The sequence below is a fragment of the Drosophila willistoni genome, chromosome 3R, assembly GCF_018902025.1.
Source record: "Drosophila willistoni isolate 14030-0811.24 chromosome 3R, UCI_dwil_1.1, whole genome shotgun sequence".
Taxonomy (NCBI): Eukaryota; Metazoa; Arthropoda; class Insecta; order Diptera; family Drosophilidae; genus Drosophila; species Drosophila willistoni.
Window position 1 is genome coordinate 29,467,999 of NC_061086.1, and position 21,420 is coordinate 29,489,418.

General features: G+C 41.3%; 6 protein-coding genes and 1 long non-coding RNA gene across 9 annotated transcripts; 4 read left to right on the forward strand and 3 right to left on the reverse strand.

Annotated features, from left to right (window-relative positions):
* Positions 1–358: 358 nt before the first annotated feature.
* On the reverse strand, positions 359–2,452 carry LOC6649846 (cysteine-rich hydrophobic domain-containing protein 2). The gene is made up of 4 exons (XM_002071916.4): positions 2,204–2,452; positions 1,456–1,857; positions 693–903; positions 359–625 (listed from the first exon to the last, which is right to left on the reverse strand). Exons 2-4 carry the CDS (start codon positions 1,581–1,583, stop codon positions 458–460), a joined length of 507 nt encoding a protein of 168 aa, XP_002071952.1. The 5' UTR covers positions 1,584–1,857; positions 2,204–2,452; the 3' UTR covers positions 359–457.
* A 95-nt stretch (positions 2,453–2,547) lies between these two features.
* Positions 2,548–3,542, reverse strand: LOC6649847 (short coiled-coil protein B). The gene is made up of 2 exons (XM_002071917.4): positions 3,369–3,542; positions 2,548–3,292 (listed from the first exon to the last, which is right to left on the reverse strand). Exons 1-2 carry the CDS (start codon positions 3,421–3,423, stop codon positions 2,937–2,939), a joined length of 411 nt encoding a protein of 136 aa, XP_002071953.1. The 5' UTR covers positions 3,424–3,542; the 3' UTR covers positions 2,548–2,936.
* Positions 3,543–3,784: 242 nt separating this feature from the next.
* On the forward strand, positions 3,785–5,597 carry LOC111519376. 2 transcript variants are annotated; one of them, XR_006953729.1, is made up of 4 exons: positions 3,785–3,810; positions 4,145–4,455; positions 4,560–4,639; positions 5,456–5,597. It is a non-coding gene; the product is annotated as an uncharacterized LOC111519376 (long non-coding RNA). The 2 variants fall into 2 exon arrangements; XR_002724343.2 differs by having other exon boundaries at positions 3,786–3,810; positions 4,560–4,644.
* A 20-nt stretch (positions 5,598–5,617) lies between these two features.
* On the forward strand, positions 5,618–11,979 carry LOC6649848. Its single transcript, XM_023179651.2, has 3 exons — positions 5,618–6,506; positions 7,837–9,522; positions 9,609–11,979. The coding sequence occupies exons 1-3, from the start codon at positions 5,936–5,938 to the stop codon at positions 11,813–11,815; spliced, it is 4,464 nt and encodes a 1,487-aa protein (XP_023035419.1). The 5' UTR covers positions 5,618–5,935; the 3' UTR covers positions 11,816–11,979.
* Positions 11,980–12,001: 22 nt separating this feature from the next.
* LOC6649849 lies at positions 12,002–13,031 on the reverse strand. Its single transcript, XM_002071919.3, has 3 exons — positions 12,726–13,031; positions 12,477–12,668; positions 12,002–12,416 (listed from the first exon to the last, which is right to left on the reverse strand). The coding sequence occupies exons 1-3, from the start codon at positions 13,029–13,031 to the stop codon at positions 12,102–12,104; spliced, it is 813 nt and encodes a 270-aa protein (XP_002071955.2). The 3' UTR covers positions 12,002–12,101.
* Positions 13,032–13,065: 34 nt separating this feature from the next.
* LOC6649816 lies at positions 13,066–13,985 on the forward strand. Its single transcript, XM_002071920.3, has 2 exons — positions 13,066–13,635; positions 13,693–13,985. Exons 1-2 carry the CDS (start codon positions 13,066–13,068, stop codon positions 13,951–13,953), a joined length of 831 nt encoding a protein of 276 aa, XP_002071956.1. The 3' UTR covers positions 13,954–13,985.
* A 240-nt stretch (positions 13,986–14,225) lies between these two features.
* Positions 14,226–21,282, forward strand: LOC6649817 (zinc finger MYM-type protein 4). 2 transcript variants are annotated; one of them, XM_002071921.4, is made up of 11 exons: positions 14,226–14,501; positions 14,909–15,870; positions 15,933–16,223; positions 16,719–18,619; positions 18,730–19,814; positions 19,884–20,263; positions 20,328–20,453; positions 20,517–20,638; positions 20,699–20,828; positions 20,884–20,983; positions 21,043–21,282. In XM_002071921.4, the coding sequence occupies exons 2-11, from the start codon at positions 15,000–15,002 to the stop codon at positions 21,215–21,217; spliced, it is 5,181 nt and encodes a 1,726-aa protein (XP_002071957.2). In that variant the 5' UTR covers positions 14,226–14,501; positions 14,909–14,999; the 3' UTR covers positions 21,218–21,282. The 2 variants fall into 2 exon arrangements, with proteins under 2 accessions (XP_002071957.2, XP_046865153.1); XM_047009197.1 differs by lacking the exons at positions 14,226–14,501; positions 14,909–15,870; positions 15,933–16,223 and adding an exon at positions 16,328–16,380 and having other exon boundaries at positions 21,043–21,281.
* Positions 21,283–21,420: the final 138 nt, after the last annotated feature.

The following is a 21,420-nucleotide window of genomic DNA, read 5'->3' on the forward strand; positions in this document are numbered from 1 at the left end:
ATTTCATTTTTCTAACAAGAAATGTATTTAATATTGCATGAATTGAAAACAAAATTAGCAATATAGAACTAAAATCAAAAAAATATGATATATATGTATACATATATGGAAAAATAATTACGCTTACTAACTACATACATATGTGTAGGTTCTTTTCAAAAATTTGTTTAATCTAAATTCTAAATGTACGTATAACTAGCTTAAAATTACATTTTGCGAGTGCACTAAACTAATTTTAATGCCCATTGTTGTTTTTTTTGTTAGTTTACGTTAGTATCTGGCTTTTCTTTCTGTTTTTTTGCATTATTTGTTTGTTTTTTTTTTTTTTTGCACGAAAAGTAAACGTCTAAAGCGAATGTTATTAGCAACTAGTATTTTATTTTACAATTACCATTAAGATGATCCCCCGCCCTGACCCAGTTCACACCAATATACCCATAAGCAACTGGCTTGCATTCTAATCGGGCCTATAAATTGGTGTTTTGGGTATAAATTCAATTAAAATAACATACTCCATCATGGAATTGGAATCACATTGTTGCTTATGCAGTCGCCAGTGTAGGCCCAGCTTATGATATAGATGATTATTCTCCCATTCGAATAGTTTATCCAGTGTTAATTGTGTCTGCAAATTAAGAATGTATAATTAAATGGCTTGGAATTTAAATCAAAACGCTTTTTGATATACTTACACGCTTGCTAAGGCAGATGACCGGCCAAAGGGAACAGCCCAGCGTACAGCAGCAGCAAACGCATCCACAGAATAGCCACTTGACATTAACGGGCAGGGTTTTTTTTAATACACCATTGATACGTCCAACGGTTGCCTTGAACTCCTCGGGAGCTACCCGTGATAACAGGCCACACGGAAACTCTGTGTTGAAGCGATTGCTCAGACCGAAGCTGCGGAAAAGCAAGATAAGAGATGATTTTTAATTTTTCTATACAAGACTTTGGACTGTGTTAAATCCAATAAACAAGGTCAATATTAACAAACGAAACCCAATGTCCTAAATAAGTAAGTTTCTATATACACAAAAGCCAAATAGGCGACAGAAGCCTTGAACTACATTTAAACTTTGATGGGGTAGAAGAATGTAGACGATACAAGTTTCTTACATACATATACATGCAGTGGTACAGCGGATATCAACTTATTTATTAAATAGATTGTTGAGTATTTTATATAAAAACCAAAATATTACTGGACCTGACACGGATTTAAACGAAATGCCTTCCTTGGCTCTATAAAGAATACAACTAAATCTCTGTATGGAATTTGGAATATTTCTTGTAGAAATAGATTTGACCGACTGCTTAAATGGACTGGAATAGACGTAGTTCCCGGACATAACTTGGACACTTTAATACACTCGAATAAACTTGAATGTAACTAATCGTCTAAGCTCAAAACCAGAAGTCTCTTTGTTCTTTTTTTGGTAGTCCTTAACTTACACAGTCATATTGCCGGCACCTCGTATGATAATGGGTTCGGGCACTGGCGCCACTGTTTGATCCTGAAAATGTTCCGATTCGTCAAGCTGTTCATCCTCATAAATGGCATCGAAATCCGAGAATGACATGATGACACTTGTATAGGCGATTGATGATGAAGGGAGAGATATTCCTTTTGAGATATAGTTTTGCACAGGAGAAGACACAACTTCAGACAGAGAAGCAGCAGAAAGTGCTTCACTCTGGAGGTCAGCACATTTTCCAAATGAGTTTTCTTTCTCAATAGAAGCCGTTGCCTTTGTTGAATGCTGCTGCAAAGATTTCCGCCATACGCCCCGTAGGTTGACGCACTTTTACTGATACGGGCTTGTGGCCGATGGCCGTTGGCCTCCTTTATATCGCCTGTATTGCATTGAGGAAGAGAGGCGTAAATATTTCAATTATTTGATATGTACATACATTAGTATTAAAAGAACACGAACAAAAACAATCAATTTGATATAAACATCAGCATGTGTGTGGGTGTATATGTATGTACGAGGGAGCACGAACAACTAGAATGTTTTTCAACACTGGCAATAGATGGTGATGATGATGTTAATGGGGGAGGGGGAGAACAAATCTCCCATACAAAGACATTTTACTTAGTATAGCTTTGCATTTTAAAATGCACTATTGCTGAATAATGAAAAATAATTACAACCAAAATTTTGATTGCTACCTTGTTTGTTCTCGTCGTTTCACTCACCTGTGTTATAAAGTTCGTGTTTGTTTTTTTCATTTATTTCGCAATCACTTTTCTCTTTCCCTGGCCAGCAAAGAAATTTATCTGTAAAGGAAATTCGCAGACACCTGCCCGTCCGTTTATTTTCTTGTTTTTAACAGCCAGTTTAGTTTGTTTGATTAATTTTGAACACAGGATTTACAATTTTTACACGCTTTCTACGTTTTGTAATACGAAATTATGTAGCTCTATCTCTGTCTAAATATTTGTTGTTGCCAACAGCTGGCAGCTGTTACTTGTATCAGAGTTGCCAGGCTTTTCGAAAAATACTTATGGATAACATTTGCAACATTCGAAAGCCTTGTTCATTGCGGTGGATTGAATATTGATTTATTAATTATTTATATATTTTTGTAAATATATGAGTGGTTAAATAAATAAAATGTATATAACTTATGCATGCCTATTTTAAACTTATAATAATAACATTACTTATATGGTGCACAAAAATTCGAGGGGACAGCAAAACACAAATAACATTAAGCAATAAGCTAAGCACATAGATTTGTAAATATATCAAGGTTGCTCCCAATTCCAATTCAATTAAACTATACAATTTAAAAAGATTACTATTGAGAATGTTTTGCTATTTTGTACGAAATGTTTTGGATTTGAAAACAGAATTAGGAGCAACCTTTTATGTGTTTCATTTTGAGAAGGCCATGACTGAGAGTATCGATGAATGTGGAAAGAGTTTTTACTTCTTTTTCGTAGCATTTGCATTGGTGGACTGGAACACCGAGGAGGCGGACATTAGATTCTCAATATATTGACCAAGAACTTGATTTTCCGATCGCAGTTTGAGATTCTCTTCCTTTACGGAGTCCACTCGCTGTGAGAGGTCGTCCAATGTGTTTTGCAATTCCAAGACCTGGGTTATTAGGCGGGCCTTCTCCTCCCGATCGTCTTGGGCCATCTCGAGGGCATCTAGAGAATTATGAGAGGAGTCTGGCGTCGAGCTACGATTGGTGAACGAGGAGCGCAGCGAATCCATTGAGCGTCCATTTGGCATGTTGTGTGTAGTTCCCGATGCCTCATCATCATTGATGACAACTGTGGGCAGGGAAAAGAAAATTTGCATCGTTGTTGTCATTGGCCTCGCCCACTCTCACTCCTACTCCCAACTCACCCTGTGGGTCTTCATCGATAGGCATAATGGTATCATCATTGTTGATGAAGGACATTATAAACTTTTTGGTAATGGTTAAAGTTTGAAATCGGGGACCTTAGTTAATGATTTTTCTTAACTTTTGTTTTCGGTTTCGTTAACTACCCAAACACTAAAAAATTACTACTATCCACTCTACCCAACACTGTCGAATTGAGATGTCGATGGAATAAAAGCGTGTCACGACACAACTTTAGCAGGATAAAGTAAAAAAAAAATATTAAACGAAATTGTATATTTATAAAATTATTTCATGTTTTTAACTTGGTGACATTCTTTATTTCTTTGTTAAACTATTTTAAATGTGAGCATTTTTCCCATCACAAATTGGATGTATTTTCTCATTGCCCAATACTAGCAACAATCTAAGAAGTTTGACATGAAGAGGAAGCATGGTGCATATGTAAGTAAAACTGTCCACTTTTTGCTTTGCTTGTCTTCAACAAAGTCACTTTTTAAACAAATTTTTTCACATTTACCTGGTCGACGGGTAACTAGCTTAAAAGCATACAAAAGAGGGATATAAATTTAAATTAAAAGCCATATTATAAACCTGTGAAAATTTCTATTAGGGTACATCAAAAATAAAACGTTAAAAAGTCTTGTGCATTTCAACTACAATTTAGTTGTCTTTCAAAAAAAACCTTAGGCTGCACATGAAATTTTACTATGTTATTATGACAAAAATTTGATTAATAAATAATTTGTTTTCAAAAATAACCGAATACTATTTTCAGAGTTGCCACCTAATTGATCGTATATGAGTTAAATACACACGCATGCTTTTGCAACATATCTTGTCAGATTCTTAAAAAAGTTGCTGAGCACAAAACAAATTTTTAGCAAAGTGTTTCATTAAAAATACAAAGTGTGCTGTGCCTGAAAAAGGTGTATTCACTGTACTTTGGAAAAACAGTTACAAATAAACTTATACTAGGCCGTGTGCATAAAGTACGCTACAGTTTCAGTTTTGTATGTACCGCAGGGTCAATCATATAAACACCCTTGCACCTACAACTAAAACCAAAACGGATTGTACAATTGCCAGGTGAGACATTTTGAAACACAAATTCTAATATACAAAACAAGTAAAATAAGATATGTTTACTCGATTTTTATATCCACTGTCTAATCTTTTGCCACACTTATCAGTTTCAGAGCTGTCCCTTATATTCGTTTTCCTACTGATTTGATTTAGGATTGTGTATTCCTACTGCTAAATTTTTCCAAATGTAAGGTAAGAGTTATTGGTTATACTTTCTTTTAGTCCTTTAAAAGTAAAACATAAATTGAAATTAATTAGTATTTTGGCTAGCCTAGATAAGAGAGTAACAATGGCATTGACATTGAGGCATCATAAGACTACGTAACAAAGCCATTAACGCGTTGACTAAATATAAGTTTTTCTCGTTGTCGTCTAAAGGCGAGGATGAACAACTTTATAAATATAAAAATGATATAATGGAATCTCAATATATGGGCAATTTGTAAATAATTATAAAATTGAAAGCATAACTAAAAATGGTATCAAAATTCAATATTCAATACGCAGTGTGCCCGTTTTTTTGTTTGGCAAATTTGGCAAAAAAGAAAAAATACTAATTACCCTTGCCAAATCGTTAGCAGAGATTTGAATCTTAGATTTTCAAATTTAATTACAATAAATTCCAGAAGAAAGAAACGATATTAATGTCAATGGACAATAATTGATATGTTTTTAGACCATAAGCAATAAAGATTAGCAACTTTTTTTGTACACTTTCCTGCCTTAATCAAATGAACCCCATCTAATTAAAATGTTTATACCTTTTTACCTAGGTATTTTTATTGTATCTACATTAAAATGTAAAATTATACACAATTCTGGTACTCAAATAATCAGTCAAGTTCTGTTAATTACTTAGCTATGTAAATTGGCACCCACCTGTTCTTACAAAGACCTCAAGGTAAATGTAGGCCATGAGAATTTGGATTCTGAGTTTTTAATTTAGACCTTTCAAGTTTTAGCTTTTTGTGAATAACTAACAAATTTATCTTATCGTTTTCAGTGTTTGTTTACAAGCATCGCATTTGAAATGTTTTAAATAAACGAAAACAAAAAAAACTGCCAATTGCTAAACTAAAATCAATCTGGCAACTCTGTGTCTCTAAATACCAAAAAAATTCAAATATACCGAACGTGTTTAAAGGAAAAATATACAAATATAGAAAGAATCGATTTACAAAAATCAAATTCATCGAGATATAAGTTAAAACCATTGAAAACGGTAAAGTTTATAAAAAATAAAAACTAAAAAGGAAATAAACTTCAAAGTTAGAAGCGAACTAAAAAAATACCAAAACTCTAAAAAAAAGGAACGTAAAATGCCAGAAACTTTGATGCGGCGCAACGTACAAAATAATATCTTGTCCTCCAGTTAAAAAGAGTTGAGACCAGGACGCGTTTTGTGAATTGTGTGATATTTGATAAAAAACGAAATCTAGTTTTCAATAAAAAATTGCGAAAAGTTTTCGCATAAACGGGCAAAATGTTGCCAACCAATGGAGAAATGAAGCGGGAACTGACAACCACCAAAATGATAAATACAATATCCAGCGGCGGTCTGTCAACTATCCCAAAAGAGGAGTTGCGTTTTGTGCCTATAACAAGCATGTCCTCGGCCACTAGTTCCAGCAAATCTTCAAATATAACCCTAGGCACCTACAAGAACAACAACAATAATACGGCCATAAAATCAAAACTAATGCCAATTAATGTGGTTCCACCATTAACCATTAAAGCCACTCCAGGAGCAGTGGCCAATGCAACGGCAACAGTGGGACATTCACCTACACCACCTCTAATACAATTGGTAACCACTAATAAGGGAGTAGGATCAGCTGGCAACGTGTCAAACTCGAATCTATTGGCCATTTTAACGCCCAGTGGCAAGACAACAATAATAAGTGCTTCATCGGCCAAGGGAAACGCTCAGCCAATGTTAATACGTTCGACAGCGGCATCGTCGTCAGTTGCTTCTCAGCCACAGTCACCACATCAGCAGCAGATAAATGGTAATCCCGGCCAGAGTACTAAAACAACGAGTACCCTGACAACAGGTAAGTCACAATTTGGAGTTATATAATTATAACGCCCCCAGAGATCTTGAAAGTTTCCTCCATATTATTGTAGGTAGATTGCTTTTCTTTTAATTTTATTGAAATTTTCATTGTAAGGTGCAAAATTCCTGTGCCCTGCACAGTGTGGAACGGGAAAAAGACAGAACTGACTCGACTTGTGTGTATATATAGATTAATTTTATTATTGTTACTCTTGTTGTTGTTGAAATTATTGTATTTTTACATGTTTATAGTTTACTTTCGTTAGTCTCATGGCCGTATTTAAATTAAGTCAGGGGCCAAAAAAAAAAAAGAGAAGAAAAATTTGTTAATTAAGCACAACCAACAACGTGCAGCAACAATTTTTAGAGGGTAGTGAAAGTAAAAATAATGCGGTCACATTCTTCTTCTTCTGCACATGATGATGATACATACATATGTACATACCTGCATATATTTAATAATATTAAAAATTGAAAGAGCATTACTTTTCATTTCAAAATGTTGCTGAATTCCATGTGAATTATCCAAGTGGTTAAACTGGTTTTTCTAAGCTATTGTATTTTCCTAAAAATTGCCAAAAAATTTGTTAACTATTTATGTATATATGTGTGTTAAAATTTAAATACTAATTCAAAAACTAATTTTAATTCGATTTGTTAACAGAGTCTAAAAAAAGAATAAAGTTGTCATTACTTAACTATGTTCTGATTCATCTGATATCACATACACATATATCTATATATATATATATTTACATGTGCATCTGTAATCGCTATGGTTTTTGTATGTATTAGTATGCCGCCCCCTCGATTGCACTTTATAGTCCGGGCCTGTTTTGTTTGTTGCTGTTGTTGTTTTGTTACTCTTGTAGATTTCGTAATGAGAATCGTTTTTGGAAAACGTAAAAAATAGTTGATTGCATTTTTGTTTAGAGTTTGGTATTTTCCCCGTATTACTTTCGCATGGTAAATGAATAATATTAATTGAGCAAATGTAACTTATTATTTAGTTTATATTTTTTCGGTTTTACTTTTTTTGTTGTTTTTTTTTTTTTTATCAATATATGCTAAAGGCGGGCGGGGTGCCAGCAGCACCAACAGCAAACAGCAACAACAACAACAATGACCGTGATGATGACGATCAGGTTTTTGCAGCTGCATTGAAATTGAAATAAAAATGAAAAATTTAATTTAAAAGTAATGAAAAGATGAGATGAGCCCAGACTTAAGTAATAGTGTGAAAGATCAGATGAAGCTACATACATATAAGTTTTAAGTTTTGGCAATTGTGACTCATAAATATAATAACTTATATTATTATTTTTCAGTTTCAGCGCCTGTTTCTGCTCTTGTGGGTGGTTCTTCTTCTTCGGTTCCGGCCAAGGCAACATCCAATACATTGGTGCCCAGTGGACAAATATCGCTGTTGGCCAATTCAAGGGCTCCCGTTATTCTTAGTAAGGCGGCTGTGGACAAACTGAGGATGAAATTCAATCAAGCTAAGGCCAATCCTAGTGCCATTCTGTTGAGCAATAATAAGAATCATAACAATAACAACAACAACAACAAAATTCCGCCCAAAATTAAGCCTATGCCACCAGTTAAAACTATGTCGAAACCTGACCCAACACCTGATACTGTACCTGCTGCTACAACTGCTCCACCTGTGACTCCCACTCAAACTGTTGCTCCCACTCAAACTGTTACTCCATCTCAAGCTGTTCCTCCCACACAATCTGCGACTTCCGTCTTAGATGTTGCTCCTGGTCCAACTGCTGCTCCTGCTTGCTCTATTGCCACCGTCACTGCTGCTGTTCTCGCTCCAGCTACTCTTCCTGGTGCTCCTGCTCTGGCCGAAACGGTTTCAACGGCTCCTACTCCTACACCTGCTGCCACTATTGCTTCTATTACTGTGGCAACCGCACCCTCCATCACAGCATTGCCTAGTTTGACCCTAATGAAAGTACAAAAGGCCACGATTGCACCATTAGTAAAGCAGAGGGATTTGCCAACCTTGGGTCCAGCTGTTATTGGCGTGAAAAAAGTTCCACACAAACTGCAACGTTCGAAATCTTTTGCGGCCACTGAGCAGTCCTCACCGGGGAGCGAACGACGCCATTCAGTTGCCATAATGGCCAAAGAGGTGGATGTCATTGAACAGCCAAGGACAATTGAGACCATCACCATAGACGACGATGACGACGACGACTTCGATGACAGTGACCAGGAGGATAAACAGGCAACAAAACCGCAAAAGCCAATAATAAACAAGCCAACAGTGACCGTGACCACAAAAACAAAGACACCCACGTGTACACCAACACCCACACCCATATCATCGAGGAAGAACTCCTCAACCAGTGCCAGCACTTTAAGTAGCATTAGCAGCAGCAGGAGAAGCAGCAGCAGTGACGTAGAAGAGATCCATGCTGAGCAAAGCGAAAAGAAGTTCAAGAAAGAGGAACCAACGGCTGCAATACCAAGCATAAGCATTCTAAAAGCGGAAACTTTAAATTTGTCCAATGAGGATTTTGAGCGTTCATTGCGCTGCGATGAGCAAGTGTCGCCCTCATCGAGTTCTTCTTCAAGCGCTTCGATTAAACCCAAGCAAAAGAATAGCGTAACTTCTTCTTCTCCTCCGGGTTCTTCATCTGGACCGACACTCTCCGTCAACGAGACCCAAGCAGCCAATCGCCCCAACACCTCCAGTGGTGGCAGACCCAGCCTAATTTTGAATAATTTAAAGAGAAGCGTACTACAAACTCTGCCCATGGTACGCTGGCGTGGCCAGCAACCTGGACAATTGCCCAATTCGACGCTGCGCTTTGAATTGAATCGCTTGAATCTGCTGCAACTGAACGAGCGATGTGAGCCTCGCCAGGGGCCGGCCAACTACTTTGAGCGCTCACTGTTCGATCGTCCTGACCGTCGGCCGACAGCAACTGCAGATCCTTTGCTCTATCTGTGTCAGCGTTGCAATTGCCATGGACCTGCAGCTGACTTTCTGGCGCCTCGTGAGTAATGAGTTTCCATTTCAAATTTCATGCCCGGCTTATAGGCAAATGATTTGAAAAATCTCTAATACTGATTTTTCTTGTAGGTTACTGTTCCCTTGCTTGTGTGCGACGTGGACAGAAACGACGACTGCCTCCTGGCGGCAGCAACAACAACAATTCACAAGTGGAGGCCAAGATGAGTCGCTTGTCAGCGGGAGCAACAGGATCATCGGCATCATCAGCTTCAACGTCTGCCGCATCGACGCTTGTCTCAGAGGCAGTGGTTAAAGTTGCTTCAACCGAAGCCCGCAAAGTCGTACATCCCAAGGAGAAGGTGAAGAAACAGTTCCGATGGAGCGAGTATTTGGCCAAAAAGGGCAATGATATTGCTGCACCCATTCATCTGTTCTTCAATCCGTTTCCCATCAATCCGAATGGCTTTCAGCGTGGCATGAAAGTGGAGGCCATTGATCCCGAGAACTGTTCGCTCTTCTGTGTGTGCACCATAGCCGAGGTGCGTGGCTATCGATTGAAGCTTCATTTCGATGGCTATGCCAGTATGTATGATTTTTATGTGAATGCCGATTCCATGGACATCTTTCCGCCCGGTTGGTGTTACAGCACGGGCCGTGTGTTGCAAGCACCCAAAGGCTATTGCTCGGATCGGTTCAGTTGGTCACGTTACCTGATCAAGGTCGATGGGAAGCCAGCACCTAGGCATCTGTTCAGCCATCTGAATATGTCACCGCAGCCATCGATGACAAATGGGTTTACTGTGGGTATGCATCTGGAGGCGGAGGATCTGAATGATACGGGCAAGATTTGTGTGGCCACCGTGGCAGATATATTGGATGAACGTATACGCGTTCATTTCGATGGCTGGGATGATTGTTACGATTTGTGGGTGCACATCAATTCACCGTACATTCATCCATGCGGCTGGCACGACGGACGACAGCAATTGATTGTGCCTCCGGACTATCAGAATGTGGTTTTCAGTTGGTCGGAATATATCAAAGACTCGGGCGGCATTGCGGCTCCGTCCCATCTCTTTAAGCCGCGACTGCCTATGGAGTTTCAGTCGCGTATGAAATTAGAGGTGGTGGATCAGCGCAATCCATGCCTTATTCGACCTGCCACAGTGGTGAATCGCAAGGGCTATCGTGTCCAGCTCCATCTGGATTGCTGGCCCACGGAATATTATTTTTGGCTCGAAGACGATAGCCCAGATCTGCATCCGATTGGCTGGTGTGAGGCCACCTCACATGAATTGGAAACGCCGCCCGGTTTCCTACAGAACAAATCCCAAATGCCCTGCGATGTGGAGGGCTGCCGTGGCTTCGGCAATGCCAAACGTTTCAATCTCAATGTTCACGCTCTGCGCGATTGTTGTCCCTATGCACCGGAAAACTGGCGTCTATGGCGTTCCAAAACGGTTAAGCCGGCCCGTGTGTCACCTGAGAATATCAAGCGATCTCCGAACAAGAAATCATCGAAGCCTGTTAAGGCGGCGCCGTCATCTCCACCACCTCCGCCAGCTCCACCAATAACTATAAAAACAGAGCCAAAAACCAAATCGCAGCCGGAGGCAACCAAACCGAAGAAGATGTCTGGAAAGGCTGAGAAACCGTTGGATGTCCGTTCCATGGCTATAGCCAAGACCATTGTCAATGAGTATGGTCCTCAGTTCCAGCGCAATTATCGCCTGTGGCAAAAGAATTGTGACTTTGATCTTGACAAGATTAACAGCAATCCACTCTACTGGACCAAATGGGATGTCTATGAATATGTGGAGCGAGCCCTCAACTCAAAAGTGATAGCCAACAATATGTTTGACGAGGACATCGATGGACGGGCTCTCCTCATGCTGGGACGCAACGATCTATCCGAACATCTTAAACTAAAAGTCGGTGCGGCGGTGAAACTATTCTCTCTGATTGTCAACCTGCGCATTGCTGTGGTCTGCAAATTTGAGACTACCTCGACGGGTCTGAGTGAAAGGAATGTGAGCAAAGCCAAGTTTGAGATGCCAAAGCAAGAGCCAGCCGAGGATGAGGATGTGAAATCTACTCAGGAATGTGAACGCCAAACGAATGGAATGGCCAACGTTTGTGATCAGGATGAGCTATCAACCTCTGTCAATGACGATGACGATGAAGATGTGGTTCTTGATAATGAGGATTTCCTTAATGTCCAGCCAAGCAGCAGTGTCTCTGCTAATCACAACAACAACAACAACAATGACTCGGATGATGTACTAATGGCACCGATGAAAATCCGCATGCCCCTGGCAGCCACAGCATCATCCTAGATTTAGGGTTTTCTTTTCTTTTTTCACATTTGTCGTTGATTAATTTTCTTCTCTTCTTCTTCCCCTTTTTTTTGCCCCATCTAATTTTTTTTTCTCTTGATTGTTGCATCGGATCGTTTTGAATACTTTTGGGTATTACCAAAATATATATATATATCTAAAATTTACAAATTATATATATAAATATGTAATTAAATTTAGTATTTATTATCTTTAAGCTCTGGAATCCATAATATTTTGTTGTTCACAGTTTTTTGAACCGAATAAAAGAAATTAACAAAATCCTTTAACTTCTACTTGCCCTTGCGGAGGATGACTGCCTCTGGTGATCCGTATCGGAATGCTTTACGGCCAATGTGCCATCAATTTCAAAGAGAACCTCATCAAATAGTTGAGTAATCTCGACAAATTCTTGAAATTTCTCCATGTTATTATAGCGCAAATTGTTTGATATCTGATATTTCTTTAGTGCCTCCAAGAGATCCTCATCCGAGACGATCTGCTTGTCCTTTAAGATTGTGATTAAGGCCTTTAGCTCATCCACTCTTAGCCGAAGAAAGCAGTTATCATTTAGCACTTGCGTGGCAATTGGCAAAATTTTCTAACAAAGAAAATAAAATCTATATGGCTGGCTTATTGATTTGGGGTTTGGATTGGTTACCTTTGCTACCAAATCCATAATGGTTGGACTGCTATGCTTATTGGCCAAATGGAAAATTTTCAACACCGTTTCAATGGGCCAATCCTGATTGGCCAATTTCTCAACGAAGCAGTCAACAAAGTCATGGATCTTATATTTAGTGGCCAAATGGAGTAGTTCGCTGTACATATCCAGATTGATGGCATCGCAGATCTAGAAGAGAATACATGGATGGAAAAGCTTCGAATGGGCACTTTGAACTGGGCGTACCTCATATGTGTATATATAGAGGAGCAGTGCCTCGTAGGCATTCGGAGAGGCATCATCCACAGTGATAACATGACGGTTCTGCTCAAAGTCCGGAGCATTGATAAGATTCTCAAACTCCTCGGACGCGGATGCCAGCATTATGCGATGACAGTGAAACTGGCGGAAACTGCGTTTCGTCTTGTCCACATACCAGACACGAAGCTCACAATCCGACTTGGGTAATTTATTGCCATTACGCAGCAGATCGAGGCGACGTAGTTTACAATTCATTTTGAATTTGTTTGAATTTGATGTGTATAATTTCATTTACATTTCAAAATTTTAAGGGACTCTGGTAGAAATGTCAGACCCGCTGGATGACTTTAGGACACCCCAAGCTGATGAAAATGAGCCCGAAAATGTGTTGTCCCTATTAGGAGATGAAGAACAGTACCAGGAGGAGTATTCAAGCAAAAAGCGTCGCCTGGAATACTTTCGCAATGGAATATCCGCCGATTGTGAGATTCATGTCGAAAGCACTTGCGCGGATACGGACATTCAAAGCGGGAATGTGTGTTACCGGAAATTTTTGTGTCATCGCATCTTTTTGGCAACTGCCTCTGAGAAACTGGAGCAGGATATATATCAGAACAAACAATGGAATGGGGTACTTCAGATCAATGGTGTCTCCCCTGAGAGCGTAGAGATCTTTCTTGAGTTTATTTACACATTTGAGGTGACCTCGCCCAATGTCCAGCTGCAATTAATAGGCGACATATTCATTTTGTCGTGTGCATATAATATCCCCGAATTGATGGTCAAGTTCTCTGATCTGCTAAAGGATAAGGAATGGCCACTGGAAGGCATCTTTCCAGCTTTTGATCTAGCTTTTCGTCATAATATTGCCGAGCTGGAGTATGCTTGCCTGGTGGTAATGAAACATAGAACCTTACGTTACTTCAATTTAGCTTAATATTTTTATTTTTAGAAAATCCTTGAAAATGCTGACCAATTAATCCAAGAGCCATCCATCATGAACATACAAATCTACGCCCTGAACTATGTGATCCAACTTTGGTTGGTTACCGAATTAGTAGCGCCCAACGATCTTGTTCAACTGTTGCAGCAGTATCAGGAAGTCAATGATATTAAGTTTAGTAATATTCAAAAGTTTCCGCATTTCACAAAGATCATCAAGTACTTTCCCAATGTCCTCCTCGATGCTGAAGGAGTAATAACAAAATATTGATTATAATTAAATAACGAATTGCAAATCTTCAAGTTCCCGCTGTTTATTGCAATGCTCACTGGCGCCTTAGAAACTCATCCCTGGTACAAAGACTGCCAATTTGTTTTGAAAAAATTTTAGCGCGAAACCGGATAAATAATAGTGGGTGTCGGATAAAAATTGTGGTATTCGGATGAAATTTTAGTCGGATATGAGCAAAAACTAGCTACTTTTTCAGCCGTGGCTACAAAGTAGCTAACCCAGCATCACTGTCTGCGCCATTTTCATTATAATAAAAAGCCGTGTAGTACAGTGGCCCCAAGATATCAGACAAAAATTGCATGTTGCAAAAGTGCAGAAAAATAATAATTGTGGGCAAAGTTAGAAGTAACAAGTGCAAGTGTTTAACGTAGTTTAAGTTAATACTGCAGCAATGTGAGGCAGTTAATTTGTTATTGTTCATACAGTGCGCTTTACTCTCTTTGTGGCCAGTTGTGGTCGGTCCATATTCCGATTCTCGAAAATCATAGCAAACGAAGGGCTGCTTGCCACAGTGTTGCAACTAAAAAGTATGTGATAATGCAAATGCATATAATTAAGTGTTGGTGTGCATAAATTTGTTGCATAGGTTTTCATTTGTTGGCGCATGTTTTGTTTTTTCGTTCACTGTACCATGGTGCAGGTACAGTGTGGCCAACTGTGTGCGTGTGCGTATGTGTGTGTGTGTGAATGTGTGTGTGAATGTGTGTGCTCATGTGCCTGTGTTGGTGAGAGTGTGTGTACACATTTTAGGCGGCAATGGTATGAGGCCCTGGCAATGCTTTCGAACTTCCTTAGCGTGCGACAGCGGCGCTTTCGAACTTCCTCGCGGCTCGACTGCGGCGGGATGGAAAACATAAACAGCCCCCGATAAACCTTTGTTGTGATATTTGTTTTAAATTTGCTAATGCATCTCCCCCGTTTTTTACTCGCCCAGTTCATGTCTAGGAGGAGAGGGAAGGACAAACAAAACGCAAACAAACGCACAAAGTCTACCCAAAACTTAAGCGAAATATCATAAACCCAAAATGGAGGAAATTTCCAGCTTAGATTCTTTTGGCGCCGACTCCAGCAATGCTAGACCCGAAACAGAGACGCCAAAATTTGATGATGCCGAAACGGAAAATTCTGGCGAACAACAGGCGGCAATTGTGGCCGAGGGAGATACCCCGGCTTCTCCACCAGCCGAAGATGCGGGCGGTAATATTGAGCCCGTGCCAAAGGTGGCCGGCGAAGCAGTTGAAGAAGATTTCGAACAAATCTCTGAAGGTTCCTTGGATATGGAAGAGAGTCAGTCACAGGGGAAAGTCGACAAACCTGAACCAGAGAAGACAGACCCAGATCCCGCCCAAATTGCCGATGTGACAGACACGGCGGAGACGGAGGAACAGGAACCAAGTGAAAGCACAGAAGTCGAGGCTAGTACAGAGCAGCAAGATGTCACGGCATCTGCTCCCCAAGAAGAAGTACCTGAGGAGGAAGCTGCGGCTCCCCAGGATGAAGAGGAGGAGGAGGAGGAAGAGAACTTTACAAAAACAAGTAACCTAGAAGAGACCGCTGAAACGGATACTCTCGAGCAGGGGCAGGAGCAAGAGCCCGTGGAAGGCGAGGATGCAGTTGATGCCCCGCCTGCCTCCAATGAAGCAATGGAAGTGGATGACGAAGCTGTTGCCGAAACAGCTGACAGTGCAGCGGCGGCAGCCACATCTGACGATGTAGATATGCATTCCTTGGGAGGAGATTCTCATCATGAGGCTGATGTTGATGCTGATGCCCCAGCGCTCGATGCCGAGGGCCAGGATGAAGTTGATACCAGCCTAGAGGATAGAGAAGATGAGGATGCTGCGGCAGATGACACTATAGAAGGCGAGGTTGATGCAGAACCAGAGCATGGTGATGGTCAGTTGGATGAATCAATATTTCATTTAGAACCGCATAGAATTAACATTTTTCTTTTATAGAAACCGTTGAGAATGTCCTGGAACCAGAAGAGTCAGATGTTTGTCTTATACCCGATGATCCGGAAACAGAAGTAACCGAAGCTGAAAAGGAATTGGCCCGTGAAAATGCTGAAAAAGCTGCCGTTGAAGAGGAAGCAGCGGAACAAGCAGAAGCCGCCTCCAAAGTAGCATCACCTGCAAATCAAGCAGATGCCGCCAGCACTGCCGACTCATCTGCTGATAAAGATGCGGACGCCGCAGATGCAACAGCCACAGATCCTGATCAAGCCGACAAAGCTGCCACACCAGATGGTAAGTGGATTTGTAGATATATCTAACCCTTCTTTAAATGTCTCTCCATCTGCCATCAACCAATCAATCCTTTCAATTCTTTGGCCAGCAGACGCTCAAGCTGATACAGAAGCTGGAGCTAAAGCGGTGATGGCAACGTCAGAAAATGCTGCTGCAGGTGAGCGCATTGGAGCTCAGCAAAAAAAAAAAAAAAAAATTCAAACAATTTTATTCACTGTGCAGCAGAATAAATATAAATATCTTTATTTGGTTTTATTTCCATTCAAACTGAATGTTTCTTTTTAAGTCCCACACGGACTATTATAGTTTAGTTTCCTTTCTTTGTGATTTATGGTCTTTCTTCTCCTCAATGTGGTTCAATATTTTGTTAATTCGTAATAATTATCTTCATAGAGCAATTTTTTTACAATTTGTTTCGTTGCACAGTTTCTATTTTAAATATTTGAACAAGTTTAGTTCAATTAAATTTACTCTCGGTTTTTTAATTTTATGCAGCAACTAACGAGAGTGTGGATGCGGATGCCGATAGATCTGGTGATGCTGCCGAAGCTGATGGAGATGCTGATGCTGATGATGCGGCAGCAGATGATTCAACAACAACTGCAGGAGCGGGCGAGGCAGGAGCTAGTTCTAGTAAAACAATAATAAGCTGGATTGTGGGCAGAACGGAAAAGTGTCGACAATGTGGCACTGAGAAAAATTGTGGTTTCCGTTGCAAACAGAGACCGGAGACAACAGAAACCGAAGATGGTAGTGGTAGTGGTGGTGGAGATGGAACAGAGGACACGTCAGTAATTAGCATTTACGAATATTTATGTGATCAAGCCTGCTGCGATGCTTTAATCGCTGAACATCCTGGCAAATATTTTGTGAGACGTAAGAAGTTTTTGGTTGAAGAGTTACCCCAAGACGCATCCAAATCCTTAGATGTGGGAGACGATGACCAAGACAATCAGCAGGCAGCAAGTGCTGAAGGTGAAGGCGAAGGCGAAGACGCTGCACCTGCTGCTGCTAGAGAGGAGACAGACAGCAGTCGTGGACCCGTAAACAAGACCTGTCTGCAATGTAAAGAGGAGAAGAAATGCAAATATTTCCTGCGACAGGAGCAAGAATCGTTCTATATCTGCGATGATGATTGTTTCAATCTCTTGAATGCCGAAGAGCCGGACAAATTTAAATTAAAACGGCATTCCATACGGGTACGAAATATTGGAGCCACAACAATACGTTCGCCCAGCAAGAGGGCCGAGAGCAGCGGCAGTGTGGTGGCCCGTACCAATGCCGAGGCGGAGGCAGCTCGTTTGGATCGCATGGAAAGTTTTCGGCGGCGATGCTCCGACTGTAATGCGGAGATAACAATGAACGACAAGCAACTTGTGTGGGAGACCATGGATTTCTGCAATGAGGTCTGCCTGGGCAGTTATCAGCGCACAATTGGAGCCAACTGTGAGACCTGCAAACAGGAGGTGAGCTCAACAGCTCTCGGCAAGTATTGTGTACGCTTCGGCTTCGATGTGAGGCAATTCTGTTGTGCCGCCTGTCTCAACACCTTCAAGAAGGGCCTGAAGACATGCTCGTGCTGCCAGAAGGACATTAGCAGTGGCCAAGAGGGTTTTCTGGCTCCAGTCGGGGACAAGGATCAATTCAAAGACTTTTGCTCACAGGCCTGTCTGCGGCGATACGATAGCATGTGCAATCCCAAGAAGAAATTGCGCACCGACATGTGTGGCGTGTGCAATAACGAGAAGCCAGTGCGTGTGGAAATGCTTCTGGAGGACAAGGAGCATTTTTTCTGCTCGAATCCCTGCTTCTCGGCCTTTAAGTTTGTGAGCAATGTGAATGCCGATCCCTGTGCCATGTGCTCCAAGTATTTTGAACGCAAGAGCGCCGATGCCTACACCATTTACTATGATCAGCAGCAGGCACCGAAAATGTTCTGCTCGCGGATCTGCATTAACGTCTACATCATTGTGAATCGACACATTGTCTCCTGTCAGTGGTGCAAGGTGAAGAAGTATAATTTTGATATGATCTATCAGCAGCAGGGCGATCAGGAGACACTCACCTGTTCGATCAATTGTCTGACCATGCATGGTGTCAGTTGTAATATATCCGCCCGGACCGTAACCAAATGCGACAATTGTAGCAACTTCAGCACCCCGCAATACCATCTAACCATGTCGGATGCATCGATGCGCAATTTCTGTACATATCAGTGTGTGATGCAGTTCCAAAATCAATTCGCCCGTGCCCCACTCACCCTGGACAGTGATTTGCCAAGCACCAGCAGTGGCAGCAGTAAGTCTCAATCTTCATCCGGTTCGACGCGAGGTAACAAAAATGCGGCACCATTTCCCACTGGTCTACCCAAACGGGTCAAACTGAAGCTGCAAACGGTGAGTTTAATCTTCCCCCTTCCGATAGACTAGAAATTCGATTGCTACTATGATTCGCATTCTCTCATACTAACTAACAATCATCATATGTTCTTCAATTCCTGGCACAGGGTGGCAAAAACAATTCTGTTGGTGGCAGCAACAAGAAATCAGCTGGAGGAGGCACAGTGGTACCAGTTATATCGACTGTCCAATCCTTAGCTAGCGGTGAGACGGAAGCTCGCCTTGGCAATTTGACAGTGCGACGTAAACGTGGACGAGGTAAATTGGATTCACCGCCACCGCTGGTCATGTCGGTGACTCCGTCGACAACGACTGCCCTGGGTCGTGGAAGGCCGCGCAAGCATGTCGACTACAATGTGGCACGTTCACCATCGCCCCCGAGTCTGCCAGGGGCAGGTATGCCGACTGGCCGTAGGAGTACCGTAACGGGCAATGATTTTGGGACGAATACCGTTACGGAAACGAAAATCATCACTGTGCCGCCTTATCCGAAGGCTGTGCGCAATGTCAATATCAGTTGTAAACCCATGACAGTCAATCAGGGCGAACAGTGTCAACCTACAATGAGGGATTGTGTTACACAAACGGATAAGGATTACTCCAATAAAGTGCTGATCCCAGTGCCAGTGCCGATTTTTGTGCCGCAGCCCATGTATATGTATTCGGCACCGTTCCCTGTACCCGTACCCATTCCGTTGCCCATACCAGTGCCGATCTTTATACCCACCACACGTAACACATCGCAGGGCATACTGAAGGAGATTAAGAAGATTCAGGATAAGATGCCAGAGGATCCGCTGGAGGCGGAACTGTTAATGATGGCCGAAATGGTGGCCGAAGAGAAACATGACTCGGACTCGGATTCGGACAATGAGATCAAACCGGATCCAGGCCTAGTGACGCTGCAATATCAAAATAGCCTCGATGCGGTTAACCAGCAGCAGCAGCACCAACAAGTGGTGGATGTCAGTGCGACGGGCCATAATCCCTATGGTGACGATATGCTTCAAATTGCTCTCAAAATGGCAACCGGCGACTACGATAATCATCATCAGACGACAACAGTGGACCTGGAATCCACAATGACGGCAAATACGATTAGTAATCAATCGCCCATGGGTCATGATTCCATGTCCCAAATGAGTGTACATCATTTAGATCAACAGCATCACATGTTGGATGCCGCACAGCGGTAAGTTCCAGAAAATCCTCTCCCTCGTCAACATTCTTCTAATGTTTTTTTTTTTATTTGTTTTCCTAGTTCTCCACGTGGTCGTAAGCGTAGCGCCATCCTTGAGTCACCCGTCCGTAACAATCGTTCGCCGGTAAAGAGACAACGACCCGGCGATCTGGATCACTCGGCCCTTCAGCAACAATCACAACAGGCCCAACAGCCGCAGGAGAAGCCCGATGCCCAGATGTTCCTCAAGTATACGTTCGGCGTGAACGCCTGGAAGCAATGGGTCATGACAAAGAATGCTGATATCGAGAAGAGCTCAATGCGTCGGCGTCCGTTCAAAACGGAACTACTTCAAATGACGGCGGACGAACTGAATTATTCGCTCTGTCTGTTTGTCAAGGAAGTCCGCAAGCCAAATGGCACAGAATACGCACCCGATACCATATACTATTTAGTGTTGGGTATGTATCGGCTTAAAAATATTCCAATTTCGAAATGAATGCTCATTTCCAACAATATTTGCAGGTATCCAGCAATATCTTTATGTTAATGGGCGCATTGATAATATCTTCTATGATCCTTACTATGAACGATTTACGGAATGTCTCGATGAAGTGGCTCGCAAGTTCTCCGTGCTGTACAATGATTCACGTAAGCAGTCAAATCTTGTTTTGTCATCTACCTTCCCGACTAATTGTTCTTTCATTTATTCAGAATATATTGTTACCCGTGTGGAGGAGGAGCATCTGTGGGAGTGTAAACAACTTGGAGCCCATTCGCCGCATGTTCTGCTTAGTACGCTGATGTTTTTCAACACGAAACACTTTAATCTAACCGTAAGTAACATATTTAGCTACAGCATTTACTTGAATAAAATATAAACAAATCAATTATAGACCGTTGAAGAGCATATGCAATTGAGTTTCTCCCACATAATGAAGCATTGGAAGCGGTCATCACAAAACTCAAAGGTACCAGGCACACGCAACGTCCTGTTACGATTCTATCCACCACAGGCGGGTCTGGGTAAGTTTATTTTGGGAATCATTTACATATGTATACAATTTACCACTTTTAATAGATGCCAATCCGCGCAAGAAAAAGGTCTATGAACAGCAGGAAAATGAGGATAACCCACTGAGGTGTCCGGTGCGACTCTACGAATTTTATCTCTCCAAATGGTAAGATTATTGTTGTTGATTGTCATTAAACATTTCGTTAAATATTTTCGAATTTACAGTCCTGAGAGCGTAAAGACACGTAATGATGTATTTTATCTGCAACCGGAACGGTCTTGTGTGCCCGATTCACCCGTTTGGTACTCTACACAAGCTCTTGGCCAGGATGCTCTGCAACGGATGTTGCATCGCGTGAAAATGGTCAAAGAAATTAACATAGCTCTATTAACAACTTAATGTTTAGTTAGGCAGATGATAATTTACACCTATATATATAGATATATATGTAGATTTATATATACATATATCGAAGTGTATGTGAAATGCAGACACAGACACACAAGCACTTAAACAATATAAATAATATATATGTATGTATAACTTTCATCTCGGTGCTTAGCACGAATTTGTTTGCGGGCACAACCAAATAGAGCTAAATG

What these genes read in the sequence shown, in the direction of transcription:
- LOC6649846 (XM_002071916.4), bottom strand. Translation starts at nt 1,583, where the DNA reads ATGTCATTCTCGGATTTCGATGCCATTTATGAGGATGAACAGCTTGAC. An exon ending in GGTGCCGGCAATATGACTGT is followed by an intron (nt 904 to 1,455) that starts GTAAGTTAAGGA and finishes GCTTTTCCGCAG; the next exon opens with CTTCGGTCTGAGCAATCGCT. An exon ending in TCATCTGCCTTAGCAAGCGT is followed by an intron (nt 626 to 692) that starts GTAAGTATATCA and finishes CTTAATTTGCAG; the next exon opens with ACACAATTAACACTGGATAA.
- LOC6649847 (XM_002071917.4), bottom strand. Translation starts at nt 3,423, where the DNA reads ATGTCCTTCATCAACAATGATGATACCATTATGCCTATCGATGAAGAC. An exon ending in TATCGATGAAGACCCACAGG is followed by an intron (nt 3,293 to 3,368) that starts GTGAGTTGGGAG and finishes CCCTGCCCACAG; the next exon opens with TTGTCATCAATGATGATGAG.
- LOC6649848 (XM_023179651.2), top strand. Translation starts at nt 5,936, where the DNA reads ATGTTGCCAACCAATGGAGAAATGAAGCGGGAACTGACAACCACCAAA. An exon ending in AACGAGTACCCTGACAACAG is followed by an intron (nt 6,507 to 7,836) that starts GTAAGTCACAAT and finishes ATTATTTTTCAG; the next exon opens with TTTCAGCGCCTGTTTCTGCT. An exon ending in AGCTGACTTTCTGGCGCCTC is followed by an intron (nt 9,523 to 9,608) that starts GTGAGTAATGAG and finishes TTTTTCTTGTAG; the next exon opens with GTTACTGTTCCCTTGCTTGT.
- LOC6649849 (XM_002071919.3), bottom strand. Translation starts at nt 13,031, where the DNA reads ATGAAATTATACACATCAAATTCAAACAAATTCAAAATGAATTGTAAA. An exon ending in TCTATATATACACATATGAG is followed by an intron (nt 12,669 to 12,725) that starts GTACGCCCAGTT and finishes ATTCTCTTCTAG; the next exon opens with ATCTGCGATGCCATCAATCT. An exon ending in TTATGGATTTGGTAGCAAAG is followed by an intron (nt 12,417 to 12,476) that starts GTAACCAATCCA and finishes TTTCTTTGTTAG; the next exon opens with AAAATTTTGCCAATTGCCAC.
- LOC6649816 (XM_002071920.3), top strand. Translation starts at nt 13,066, where the DNA reads ATGTCAGACCCGCTGGATGACTTTAGGACACCCCAAGCTGATGAAAAT. An exon ending in TGGAGTATGCTTGCCTGGTG is followed by an intron (nt 13,636 to 13,692) that starts GTAATGAAACAT and finishes TTTTATTTTTAG; the next exon opens with AAAATCCTTGAAAATGCTGA.
- LOC6649817 (XM_002071921.4), top strand. Translation starts at nt 15,000, where the DNA reads ATGGAGGAAATTTCCAGCTTAGATTCTTTTGGCGCCGACTCCAGCAAT. An exon ending in TCCACCACAGGCGGGTCTGG is followed by an intron (nt 20,829 to 20,883) that starts GTAAGTTTATTT and finishes CACTTTTAATAG; the next exon opens with ATGCCAATCCGCGCAAGAAA. An exon ending in GAATTTTATCTCTCCAAATG is followed by an intron (nt 20,984 to 21,042) that starts GTAAGATTATTG and finishes TCGAATTTACAG; the next exon opens with TCCTGAGAGCGTAAAGACAC.